Genomic DNA, 13,566 nt, shown 5'->3' with positions numbered 1-13,566 from the left:
GAATTTTTTTTATTCGAAAAATTTAAGTGTGACTACAACTAATATTGCTGCCATTGTTTTCATTTTGATCTTTGAAAGGTCTGTAATTTCGTATGCTGCTCTCGCTGCGCTGCATGTAGCTGCAATAATTGTAGCCTTGGTTGTTGGTGGGGATTGGGCTTCTGTCGTGCGGCTAGCGCCTTGCCCCGGGCAAGGCGCGAGCCGCACCAACAACAAAGGCTACAATTATTGCAGCTACGTTGCATGATACATGTACTAGACCTAGCTGTGATATCGCAGCGGTACTTGTGGCGTATATTGAACGCGCTCGGGTCATTGGGGTCATCGGACTGTGGCGATGACCCCAATGACCCGAGCGCGTTCGATAAGCTTATACGCCAAAAGTACCGCTGCGATATCACAGCTAGTACTAGACCCACATCAGTTGAATTTAGACGTAAATGTTTGACGCTAAATCGTATTGATTGTTTGTCTTTTTTCCAAGATTAAATTCAAACTATATTTTCTCTGAGCTACGTTTTCTTCATCCGGGAACTGCATACGTTCTTTAAATTCAAACCTTGATGAAGACTTTTTGTCAGTTTGGTTGGGCTCGGAAACCGTCTCTATGTTTGCTTTGTGCTATCGTGAGGCAATACAGTTCTCATATAGTCGATTTGAAATTTCATGAACCCAGAAATGTTCTTTCCTATGAAGTTTTTTGCTGATTTGCATTCATTCGGGTACCTGAAACAATTTTAGCTTGGTTGCCCAAAAATTAATGTGGGCAATTCTCGTAATTTGCATAATCCAATATGGCCGCCGGATTTTCACTAAAATTTCACTTTTGACCTAAAATGTTCTTTCCTATAAGTTATTTTGGTGACTTGCATTCATATGGCTACCTGAAACAATTTCAGCTTGGTTGCCCAAACATTAATGTTGGGCAACTCTTGAAATTTGCATAATCCAAGATGGCCGCCAAATCATCTCTAAAATTTTACTGTTGACATAGGAATGTTCTTTCTTGGGAGGTTTTTGGTAGACTTTCATTCATTTGGGTAGTTGAAACAATTTTAGATTGGTTGCCGAAAACAAAATTGTTTAGCAACTCTCATAATTTGCATAATCCAAGATGGCCGCCAAATCATTTCTTAAATTTAAGTATTGACAACACAATTGTCCTTCTTATGAAGATTTTTTGATGATCTGCATTCACTTGGGTACATGAAACAAATTTAGATGGGTTGCCTAAAATTAATGCTAGGCAACTCTCATAATTTGCATAATCCAAGATGGCGACTGAAGGTCATCTCTAAACTTTAACTTTTGACCTTGAAATTTTCTTTCCTAGGAGGTTTTGGTAGATTTTCATTCATTTGGGTGGTTGAAACAATTTTAGCTTGGTTGCACAAAAAATAATGTTGGCAACTCTCATAATTTACATAATCCAAGATGGCCGTCAAAATCATTTCTAAAATTTAACTTTTGACCAACAAAATATATGTTCTTTCTCATGAAGATTTTCGCCGCTTTGCATTCATGTGGATTCTTGAAAGAATTTCAGCTCGGTTGCCCAAAATTTATGTCGGTTAACTCTCGTAATTTGCATAATCAAAATGATATGATGTGTAATGCCTCTCTTCTTGTGTATTCATATGTGTAGTAACCATTTCTGATGTTATTTTGGTAGTCAACGGTCAAATCCACAGGTTAAAGGACAGATGAAGGTTAAATTTGACTTTTGGATCGACAGCAGTTGGAAACAACAACTTGAACATTCATGATTCACTTTCTTCTGATTTTCTTTATGTGAAAACTGTTTTACATGTCACAAGAACTCAATATCAAAATTAAAAACGTGTAAAATAACACAATAAAACAATAAATGTTATTGTTGGCAATGAATTTTTAAATATCTGTATGCTCTTACTCATAATCGGGATCAGAAGACCATCTCCCATTAGTATGGCTCTAACCATCTTCTTCGGCATCCTCATCATTCTCTTCTTCAACATCATGGCCTATATTATCCTCATGGTCATCGTCACTTGCCTCCCTAATATCCTCTATGCCAACATCCTCCTCATCTGTTGCTTGAAAAACTCGTCTTTTTGTGTATGGATTGTAATCATGCAGCCACCTACACAAGGGTAGCTACAGTATGATGTGCATGACAAATGTTCTTTGTGGCAGTCACATGCCTGGGCTGTGGTTTACATTGACACTGGATCAATTAACCCAGGCAAGGCTGGTTTATCTGTAGCAATGACAGGAACAGTAATACTGTCTTACACTTCCCATCCAAATTTGGGATATAAGCTGACCCTTCTTGTGGAGCTTGCATGATGGCCTGCTGCTTTCCCCAACATTTACTTGTAAATGGACCTTCAGCATGTGCTGCAGCAGTTTTGCCATTGTTCGACGAAACGCCATCATTTTAGGGCCTTTCTCCTCTTTGGTGAACAACCAGTCATGGACATTACGCTTAATATTTGACCTAGTACCTGTTGGAGATGTGTGCATTTCATGTCATAGAGGCTAGGCCAGACCTTGTCTGTCAGCATTATGCAGGTTACTGGAATGCTATCTCTGCTGATCAGTTTGATGAGCAGATCGGGCAAGAAGCTCTCATGGGTATGACACTCTTTGTTGAAATTGTATATGAGTGGATTGAAGGCTTCCCTATCACTACATATGTATCAGACTGGGTGGACCATGTGTACTCTTCATATTCACCACGCCAAAAGTTTCAGAAACAGCACAAAGAAGAGTTGAAGCAAAAGATCGACTGCCCTCATCTACACCATCCTGTTACCGGCCAAATTGCCCCTGCTGTTGTAAATGTTGCTGACTCGATTGTGATCGGTTGGAAATAAAGAAGAAAAAGTACATAGCCAGTCTTCCTGATGGGTTTTACAATCTTATCAGTAGCCCCATCAAGAGACAACGTTTGTTGTAAAGAAAAAAATGAAGGATAATAACGTCAGGCTTGTAGTTGACGTTGAGAACATTTTCTCGGATTATTGGTGAACTCAGTCAGCAGTCTGAGGCAGATGATGCTAGAGCCTCCACTTACCTTTGTACGTGTGCTGTGCCTTCATCACTCATGGATGAACATGGATATTGTTATTGTGGATGTTTCACAACAGTTCTATCATATTGTATGGCCCACAATGGGGCAGTCTCTCAGATGTAATCACATCTATCCAGGGCCATATTAGTCAATGCCCAACCACCACTGAGAAGTATGTTAAGTACGTTAGGATGGCAGAATCCTAGATATCAATGCAATCTGTACTAACCTCGGACCAAATGTCTGCAACTCCTTGGCATACATGCCCTCAGAGCGTATGACACAAACTCATATCCAAAGGCAAATGCAAGATTAGTGCAACAAAAACTTTGCTGGCAAGAAACTACCCAGATTTGGTTGATAGTTCTGGTTGCGGGTAAGCACCACAGAGGCTGGTTTGCTAGAGACAGCAGAACCCTTCTTTTTTGGAATATATAGTCAGCAGCAAGGACTTTTAGGCTGTTTACTAAAGAGAAGAAAGGCCCTGAAATGATCTTGATTATTCTTCCACAATGGCAAACCTGCTTCAGCACATGTCGAGGGTCATTTACAAGTAAATGTTGTGGAAAGCAGCAGGCCATCAAGCTCCATAAGAAGAGTCAGCTTATATCCCAAACTTTGGGAATCGTAGGACAGTATTACTGTTCCTGTCATTGCTAAGGATAACCCAGCACTGCCTGGGTTAATTGATCAAGTGCCAATGTAAGGCACAGGCTAAGAAGTGTGTGACTGCCACAAAGAACATTTGTTATGCACATCATACTGTAACTGCTCTTGTGAAGATTGCTGCAAGAATCCATACACTAACAGAAGAGTTGTTCAAGCAACAGATGAGGAGGATGTTGGCATAGAGTATATTAGGGAGGCTAGTGATGATGACCATGAGGATAATATAGGCCATGATGTTGAAGAAGAGAATAATGAGGATGCCGAAGAAGATGGTTAGGGCCATACTAATGGTAGATGGTCTTCTGATCCCGATTATGAGTAAGAGCATACAAATATTTAAAAATACCGCAATTATACGGTGTCGCTCAAATTTGATCAGAATTGGTATATACCAGTATGGGTTACCAATGATCAACAATAATGTTGTTCTATCTGTTCAGTGGAGGATAATTCTACGTTGATGTTATGACAATGATTTCTGCACAGTACAACCAGAAAAACAACAAGAAATATTTAAACCAGAAAAACAAGAATGACAAAAGTAATTAAGGTCTAACTTTAGGTACTGGAGGTCAACTTTAGCAACATGCATATCAGAATCAAGCCCTCTTAGTTTAGTATAAACGGTCTTCCCCCATCTACTGTCTATGGTTGCAGCTGGTCAGTTAATATGTAACAATTCATAAACAATGACAGGAAATGAGTCGAGATCAGTGGAGTTTGCCTATTTCTCAATGGCTGCTGCCTCCTGTACATTTGCAGGATTTCACTTTTTCTTACCTCATTTGCACATTTTTGACACTGATGTGTTCATTTGAACAAATTCACATCTCAAACCCTGCATCTACCTGTACACCAAATACTGAGATGGTAGCTTTGGCAGTATGGGAGCCTTTGTGTGTGACGGACATACATCCGCACATACCCACAAATATACAGACATGCAAATCAGATGCAAATGAACTGATTCAGCTCATAACCTCACATTGGTAAACCAAATGTGAGCTAAAAATTCATTCCCAACAATAACATTTATTGTTTATTGTGTATTTTACACGTTTTTAATTTGAGATTCAGTTTTTGTGACATGTAAAACAGTTTTCACATAAAGAAAATCAGAAGAAAGTGAATCATGAATGTTCATGAAGATTTATTTTATTTCCAATTGTGGTCAAGTAAAAAGTCAAATCTAAGCTTGACCTGGCCTTTAGCTTGTGAAATGGACATTTGACTAACACAATAACATCAGAAATGGTTACTACACATATAAAATACCCTAGAAGAGAGGCTTACACATCATATCAGGACATGACTGCCAAAAGTGAACTTTTAGAGGTTACCTTAAGCGGCCATCTTGGATTATGCAAATTACAAGAATTGGCTAGCATTAACTTTTGAGCAACCAAGCCAAAATTGTTTGAGTTACCAAAATGAATGCAACTCAACAAAAATCCTCATAGCAAAGAATATTACATGGTTAAAAAAGTTAAATTTAAGAGATAATTTTTGCGGCCGCCATCTTGGATTATGCTAATAATGAGAGCCGATATTGATTTTTTGCAGAGGAAATTGTTTCAACTATCCAAATGAATGTATGTCAAGAAAAACTTAACAGGAAAGAACAATTCAAGGTCAAAAGTTAAATTTTAGAGATGACCTTCAGTCGCCATCTTGGATTATGCAAATTATGAGAGTTGCCTAGCATTAATTTTGGGCAACCTATCTAAATTTGTTTCATGTACCCAAGTGAATGCAGATCATCAAAAAATCTTCATAAGAAGGAAAATTGTGTTGTCAATACTTAAATTAAGAAATGATTTGGCGGCCATCTTGGATTATGCAAATTATGAGAGTTGCAAAACAATTTTGTTTTCGGCAACCAATCTAAAATTGTTTCAACTACCCAAATGAATGAAAGTCTACCAAAAACCTCCAAGAAAGAACATTCCTATGTCAACAGTAAAATTTTAGAGATGATTTGGCGGCCATCTTGGATTATGCAAATTACAAGAGTTGCCCAACATTAATTTTTGGGCAACCAAGCTAAAATTGTTTCAGGTAGCCATATGAATGCAAGTCACAAAAAAACTTAATAGGAAAGAACATTTTAGGTGAAAAGTGAAATTTTAGTGAAAATCCGGCGGCCATATTGGATTATGCAAATTACGAGAATTGCCCAACATTAATTTTTGGGCAACCAAGCTAAAATTGTTTCAGGTACCCAAATGAATGTAAATCAGCAAAAAACTTCATAGGAAAGAACATTTCTAGGTTCACTATTGGAGGTATAGGAGTGTCAAATGGACTAATAGTAGCCTACTCCATGGCGTTTGATGCCGAATGACTTTGCTACTCTCCTAAACTACGCTAACCCGTCGGGCTGGTAGGCACCAACAATTAGTACTTGCCCGGCGGTAAAATTCAGCTAGACAGAGAGCTCTGGGTAGTGCATTTGCTCACCACTTGCATTCTAATACCATTCTGAACAGAGTACTCGGGTCGCTTCCAGAACCCGGAAGTAACAGTGCAGAAAGGCGGTCGCAATTGAGTGATCGATCCAACCAAACCGTTTTTCGGGTCGAAAATTTGAATTCGCATGCATGGCTATATAATGACTATCAAATAAAAATTCGCCAAATGAGTTTTATTCGCACTTTGCGAGTGTGGCTTCACTTGTTATATTTTCAAACCAGGGGACAATCCCGCATGTCATGAAAAACGGTCAAAAAATCAACAGCTGCAGTGGATAATAATCTCTATTTCAAAATGGAATAAATTCCCGCCAGATCATAGAATAGGTTTAGTTGGTCAACAAACCAATGATGACCAATTTTTGCACAGTGATCTTGTCGGGTGGAATACAAACCATTAATTTCGCCTCAGGTCAGAGCCTTTCACAAACCATAAGTTTTCTGGTTAAGATATTAATCAGTATTTCATGCTCAAAGACACATAAGCTTGCCCGCAAACCTAATTGGTATAAATACAAGACAGTGTTCTGAAATTTCAATCCAGAAGAATTTGCAGTGCTGATAAACTGAAAACGTGTTCCCGGTTTATACATAGATAAAGTTACAGTGTATCGGGAGCAGATCAACCTTGAAAATAGATGAGAAGGTGATGTTTATTAGTGAAACTTGTCGTGTAATTAATGTACTCGTTTGCTCGAAGGCAATGTTGAATTTCATAACTTTGAAAATTAGAGCATTGTGACTGCATTGATCTTCAAGTGATCACACGTACACCTAAATGAAATATGTCTCCAGTTTGTTTCTATACACTCACACACGTGATGAAATTTTATTACTTATTGTAAATAAAGGAACTCTATGTTTGTACTTTCTTCAAGTCTCTTGAATTGGTCTCTGTCATTTCGGTGCTGAGTAATGCTGACTGTGGCCTAGAAAGACACCTCGACTCGCTTCAGATTTCATCACGATGAATTTACTCATAATATACAAATAACTTGAATAACACATTGATACTGGCGTCTTGCTCTTCCGCAAGGAATCGCATGGCGCCATGATTGTCGTCCATTAGAGATTTTGGAAATAACTGATATCTTAAAAGAATTCTAAGCTCTCTCCGAAGTTATATTTCAAATAGGTTCGTTTAGTGAGTCTATCTGAACTTTGTCTGTGAGGGTGCTGTACTGCATTGACTGTTTGAAGCAGTCCGGGGTGGCGTCCTCTTTATCAAATACAAATATATCGCTGGATACATTCACAGGTAGATTTGTTTCATTTGCCACTTTATTGCAATAAATTTATCTTTTTCAAAACAAATTCTACAATGGATACTGAACGTTTACCTGGTCATATTTTAATCAGAGATGCTGCGCAGTCCATGATTTATCGATTGGAAGCGGCTGATGAATAAACCGGACCTGGTCTTGCTGTGATGATGTAACTGGTGGTGGTTGTAGTTACTACGTACAAGATACTTCAGAGTCGCTGTAACTGGCTGAATCAAAGAACTCTAGATTATATAGAAGCGTTTGTGTTAAAATCGTGCTCTCTATGATCATTTGAAAAAATAAGTAGGCCTCAATAATTTCAGGGAAAGATGCAGAAGCCCCTCTCTCCAGGGACACTCAAATTTGAAAGCTTTATACTGCGGTTTTGAACCCTTTTCATCACATATTGATTTTTGACCAATGAACCCTTTATGGAATTCAGACTAACCAATGTTTTTTACCACCCACTAATTGCATGTGTTCGGTATACTGAGTGAATCTTGATACATCACATACACAGTGCGTATTGATACATCACATACACAGTGCGTATTGATACATCACATACACAGTGCATATTGATACATCACATACACAGTGCGTATTGATACATCACATACACAGTGCATATTGATACATCACATACACAGTGCGTATTGATACATCACATACACAGTGCGTATTGATACATCACATACACAGTGCGTATTGATACATCACATACACAGTGTATATCTCAGTAGAGTTGATACGTTTGGCATCTAAAGCTGGAAATATTCTAATGTGAGTTGTTATTTAATTTTGATCGAATTATTGAAAAAGTAGCAAACTGAATAGGGAAAATTCTTGTTTTAGATGACAGACCAAAAGACAGAATTCTATAAATTATTTACATTTATCACCTTCAACGTCATCAGTCATATCGTTTTAATCAATATGAACAACCACAGACCCTGAAGCAGTATCGAAAGTATCAGGATCTATGGAACAACAAAGTTTGAAAACAATACACCCGACTGAGGACACAAGTACTCAAACATCGAAAGTTGGACTGTCTGTTGAGTTCATAATTCTTGGAATGGCATGGCATTTTGTCCCCTTTACAGTAGCCCAGTGCCCCGAGGACGTGTTCTTAATAGAACCTGTCTTACCATTGAGAACTCATGAAAGGCAAGAAGAAGTGTAGAGTGGCAATTTTTAACTTACAATTTTTCAAGTAAATCAAAAGTATAAATTTGTCATCTAATGAAATACGGAAAAATCCCAAATAAAACACAAAAATTAAAGGCTTCTACGATTCGGTTACCACTAATTCATAAATATTTGACAAAATATTCTCAGTGATTAAAAATATTTGAAAAACTATTTTTACAAGTTGAAGTACGAGCTGTGAGTTTAATTTATATTTTTCTTTTCGCTGTGGAGTTCATTCGTCTTTTGATTGTTTGTTTTCCCAAAAATTGGAAATATCGTTGAAAATATGGTTGTCAATTTACCAGCGACACATTGACACAGCAGTATTATTGCCCGGAGGGGGGGGGGGTGCGATTTTCTTATTTAAAAAAGAATGTATTTCATGTACGATATCTGGATGCATCACGTCAGCAAAGCTGCAACATACAGATTTTACGATTTACATTATAATAAACATTCTTTCATCAACTTGAATCGCCAACGTACCTTATAGTTTTTACATTGGTCGTATGGGTCTCATACGATCTCATACGTTCCCCCGACCCACCCCCTCCAATGAGTCACCGGTAACCGTGACCCATTCCATCGTTGTAGGAAAAGCAAGTAGTAGATGCCAGACTTTCATTTCTGTGTCGCGAGTGAAATCGAAATAGGAACGCCCAGTATGTTATGGTTTGTAAGCGTATTTCCTACATGTGCATGCTTTGTTGAAGATAATGGTACGTCAGATGAACTCTAAAAACTACAAGGTCAAATACATCCGTAAAAAATAAAACAAGTCAATCAAAGGTTTATTTCGCATTCATCAAAGTTTTATTTACAAGTACTCACACACAGAGCAACATATTGTGTGCTTGGAGATAGCAATGTACATATTTTAGTGACTTTATATTAAAATATTCAACTTGTAAACTTTACTTCTCATTCAGAAATAAATCAAAAATACTTGTATCACTTTTTGCGGCCATAGTCGGTGCTTAAATTTCTTATTTCGACTTAATGTACGCAAAAAATATTTACAATGTTCTTTATTTTGATTATGTAGGCCTATTCTCATCAAGTTAACCTGTATACTCCACGTTAGCTGCACAACAGCTTAGCGTACATAGATGGTGAACATATCGAAAAGTCAGTCTATTTTGCTCAGCAAAACTAGTGAAGACGTTATTGTTAATTGGTAACGAAAAGAGTTACGTTTAACAAGGTCGTCTGCGGCAACCTACGCCAACTGTAAGAACACGTCACAGTGAAGTCCGCTCAGTTGGAGCTCAGTTGGAACTGAGTTCTGATAGCGTATTGGTCATAGCGACCCCTTGCGGCAGTATGCAAAACTGATACTGGATACTAGTCGGCTCATTTCAAACATGGCAGTCTGTAAGAATGGCACAGTTGTGTCCTCTCCGTGAAAATTCCCGTAAACTGCGGAAACCATTCCCGATTTCAGGAAATCCTAGGATTGTAAGAGTCGCTTAAGGCATCGGAATCACAAGGTACGTTTCTGCACACACATGTCTGTGAAAATCGTCAATTTTTTTGACAAGTTTTACCAACACAATGCAACACTGTGTAAACGCGCCGCACCTCTCTACCGCCCACGGCGTGAGAGATGTCTTTGACAGGTTTTTTTAAACTTCAAAAATGTTCAGATGTGAATCAGTTTCCATCAAAGTTCAGTGTTTATTGGTAGATATGAATAAAAACTTATCTTCTGATCCAAAATCTAGCTGAAATAATCAAAATTGTTCAAATTTCCAATAAAATTCAATCGCTACAGTCTGTCGGTTGCATTGTGTTGTGTAAAATTCGTCTGGAAAGTTGTAGATTTTCACCAGAAACATACCTGCAGAGTTGACATGTTATATTGTCATGTCTGCTTCTATGTATTTTTCTGTACACTCATGCACACATCTGTGAAAATCAAAAATTATTCTGACAAATATTTCACAATAAAATTGCAAAAGGCTGCTGTTAGAAAAATCATAAAATACTCAATTTTCCATAAACATTGGGTGAATTGCAATCTGATTAAAATCAGATGTAGAGTACGGCGACGTCTATACTTACACGGTATTCTCTTGCTGTCGCCTCTCAACAACAAGAGAATACTGCGTAAGTATAGACGTCGCCGTACTCTACATCTGATTTTAATCAGATTGGGTGAATTGGTCTGTCCAAGATGCCAAATTAATGTTTGATCCAAAAGTATAAAATATGCAAAGTACCTTCAAAAATACACATTTACAGCCTGCCAGTTGCAATGAGTTGTGTAAATTTGTCAGAAAATTTGTAGATTTTCACTGGAGATATCCCTGCAGAGTTGACATGATGTGGTGTCATGTCTGCTTATATGTACAGTAGTTTAACACAGTGTTCCTGTGTTACAACTAATCTGTATGGATTATCCTTACACAGTGCAATGTAACGGGGTTTCTCTAACTGACCTTGACCTTTATAGCTGAGAAATTCACCATCACAATTGAAGTGAACCACTCTATGCCCATAGTAATCACAAACATATATGCCATCTTGTTGCTGATCAAAACACAAACCCAGGGCCACTCTAAGCGTCCCTTGCCAATGTCTCTTATACTTTGCATCTGGTGATTCAAAACATGAACACATTTCCAGCCATAATCTGATACAAAAATACATTTCTTATTCACAATCAGATCCAGGGAACACTGACTTGTCCTTTTTCAGTTCTTGCAATGTGTTCACCAGATTTATTATATTTTCTCACATATCCATTGTCGTCACCAATGAATATAAAACCATCAGGACTCAAGCAGATACCGCTTGGATCAATTCCTTCTTTGCGTCCAAAACAGTTTAAAATCTTGCTTTGTCCAGAACTCACCACAACTTGGCCATTCCCTCGGTCACTCATAAAGTATTGGTCATTGTCTTCATCCACTGTGACATTCCATGGATCAAATGACTTTGGGAATGCATGGAATTGTAAGATGAGATCACAGCAGAGTTTGATTGGATCAATAACCTGAACTCTATGATTGTCTCCATCACATATAACCCATTGACCGTTGTTCTTGATGTATATTCCTCTGGCCCAATTAAATTGTCCTGGCATTGATCCAGACCCAAACACTTCAAGGACACTCCCCTTGACCGGATAGCCTAGGGAAAACAAAAACATAAACAAAGGTCAAAGGTCAATTGCAAACTACAATTTCTATGAAGTCAAACATTTTCAGATCTCACAAATTTTGACAGAATGCAAACTTCTTTGGTTTACACAAACACATTGAACATTTAAAGGAACAACTTCCTTACATTGTTATGTAACTCACGTGTTTCCATGGCAACTAATTTGCATTTTATTGATGGAAATGCGATTTTCAGTCAATAAGTCATTGTATTGCTGATTAGCTCATGTTTTACAAATGGTTGCCAGGTTGTGAATTGTTTTGTTGTGTTTTGACCTCAATTAAAAGATACCTGTTGATGTAATTCACATGTTTCCATGGCAACATATTTGCATTTTATTGATAAAAATGTGATTTTCAGTCCATAAGGTAAGTCATTGTATTGCTGATTAGCTCATGTTTTATATAGAGAGTTGCAGGTTGTAAATTGTTTTGATGTGTTTGACGTAAATCACAGATACATACAATGTGTTTTTTCATTTGTTTATTTGTTTCTTTGTTTGTTTACCGTTGCTATGAACGCTACCAAATGTTTTTCAACATTCTCCTCAATTTTATTTCTGGTTTTGTGTTATCTGTTTCCCCCAAGTTTTCTCACTAAAATTTCCCTGATCTGCCAATCTGTCTCTCTCTCAACCTTTTTCACTAATCAGTTTTCAAATACTTGCAGTCACTGATTTGTTTGTGCCATAGTTTTATTTTGTTTTTTTGTTTTTTTTCCAAATTCTTGTCAGTATTTATCAAGCTTTGCACATTTTGCCCTAATGTGTACACATTTGTCAATTTCGTTTTGCAAATTTTGTTTTGTAAATTTTTGTCTTACTATCTGTGATCCTAAATTTACAGAAATAATCTGTGCTTCAAATGTTTGCTTGTTTTTGTTGTTTGTTGTCAGCCATTCTGAAATTTAGCTTTGTTTTCTATGTTCTGTCTTCTACCAGTTGTTCTGTATTTACATGGTATCTATGTAACTGTATAATTGTATTGTTGATTAGCTTATGTCTAAGCATAGTTGCCATGTTGTAAATTGTTTTGTTGTTTTGACGTCAATCACAGATACATACAGTGCTTTCTGTTTGTTTGCTTTTGTTTTTAATTTGACAAATTTTTGTTTTAATATTTTTTCCCCAAATTTTATTCTTGATTGACCTTCTTTGAAATGCCTAGCTCGATTCACAAATTTATTTATGATATAGTTCTAGTTTGTTTTTGCTTTCAAGTGTTTGTCAAAATAAATGAAGCTTTTGGTATTTAAACCTAGTTTGTACATATTTGTCAATAGTTTTTCAAATTTCGTTTACCATTTTCTGTTTCCTTTTGTCAATACTCTGTGACCCTAAATTTACATAAATAATCTATGCTTCAAATTTATATCTGTTTGTGTTGTTTTTTTTTGTTGACCATACGGTATTGTTTTTTGTCGGCCATATTGAATTTAGTTTTGTTTTCTATCCTCTCAGGTCTAGTGTGTTTACAATACCAAGCATCTGTGTAGCTGTGTTATCGTATTTTTGTTGTTTTGATGTAGTCTCAGATACTTTCATTTTGTTTTCTTATTTGTTTGTTTGTGTGTTGGCCACTCTTAACTCTACAAACACTTTTTAATTCTTCTTGAAAAGTCTATTGTCCTTTTTCCTATTTGTTTTCTACAAACTCTCTCACCCACATTTCCCTGTCGAATCCATCTTTGTTCTGTGTTTTTGAAGTGAAAAGTAACTATTGCTTATTTATGTTATTGTTTTTAAAGT

At 37.0% G+C, this 13,566-nt stretch overlaps 1 protein-coding gene across 1 annotated transcript in view; it reads right to left on the bottom strand.

Moving 5' to 3' along the window:
• Nucleotides 1-9,458: 9,458 nt before the first annotated feature.
• LOC139129688 (uncharacterized) overlaps nt 9,459-13,566 on the bottom strand; it is a 146,102-nt gene continuing 141,994 nt past the window's right edge. The window contains exon 7 of the mRNA XM_070695363.1: nt 9,459-11,789. Coding sequence (XP_070551464.1) covers nt 11,320-11,789 — 470 coding nt within the window. The 3' untranslated portion in view covers nt 9,459-11,319. The remainder of the gene's footprint in view (nt 11,790-13,566) is intronic.

Source organism: Ptychodera flava, chromosome 3, assembly GCF_041260155.1.
Source record: "Ptychodera flava strain L36383 chromosome 3, AS_Pfla_20210202, whole genome shotgun sequence".
Taxonomy (NCBI): Eukaryota; Metazoa; Hemichordata; class Enteropneusta; family Ptychoderidae; genus Ptychodera; species Ptychodera flava.
This window is presented reverse-complemented; position numbering and strand designations above follow the sequence as displayed.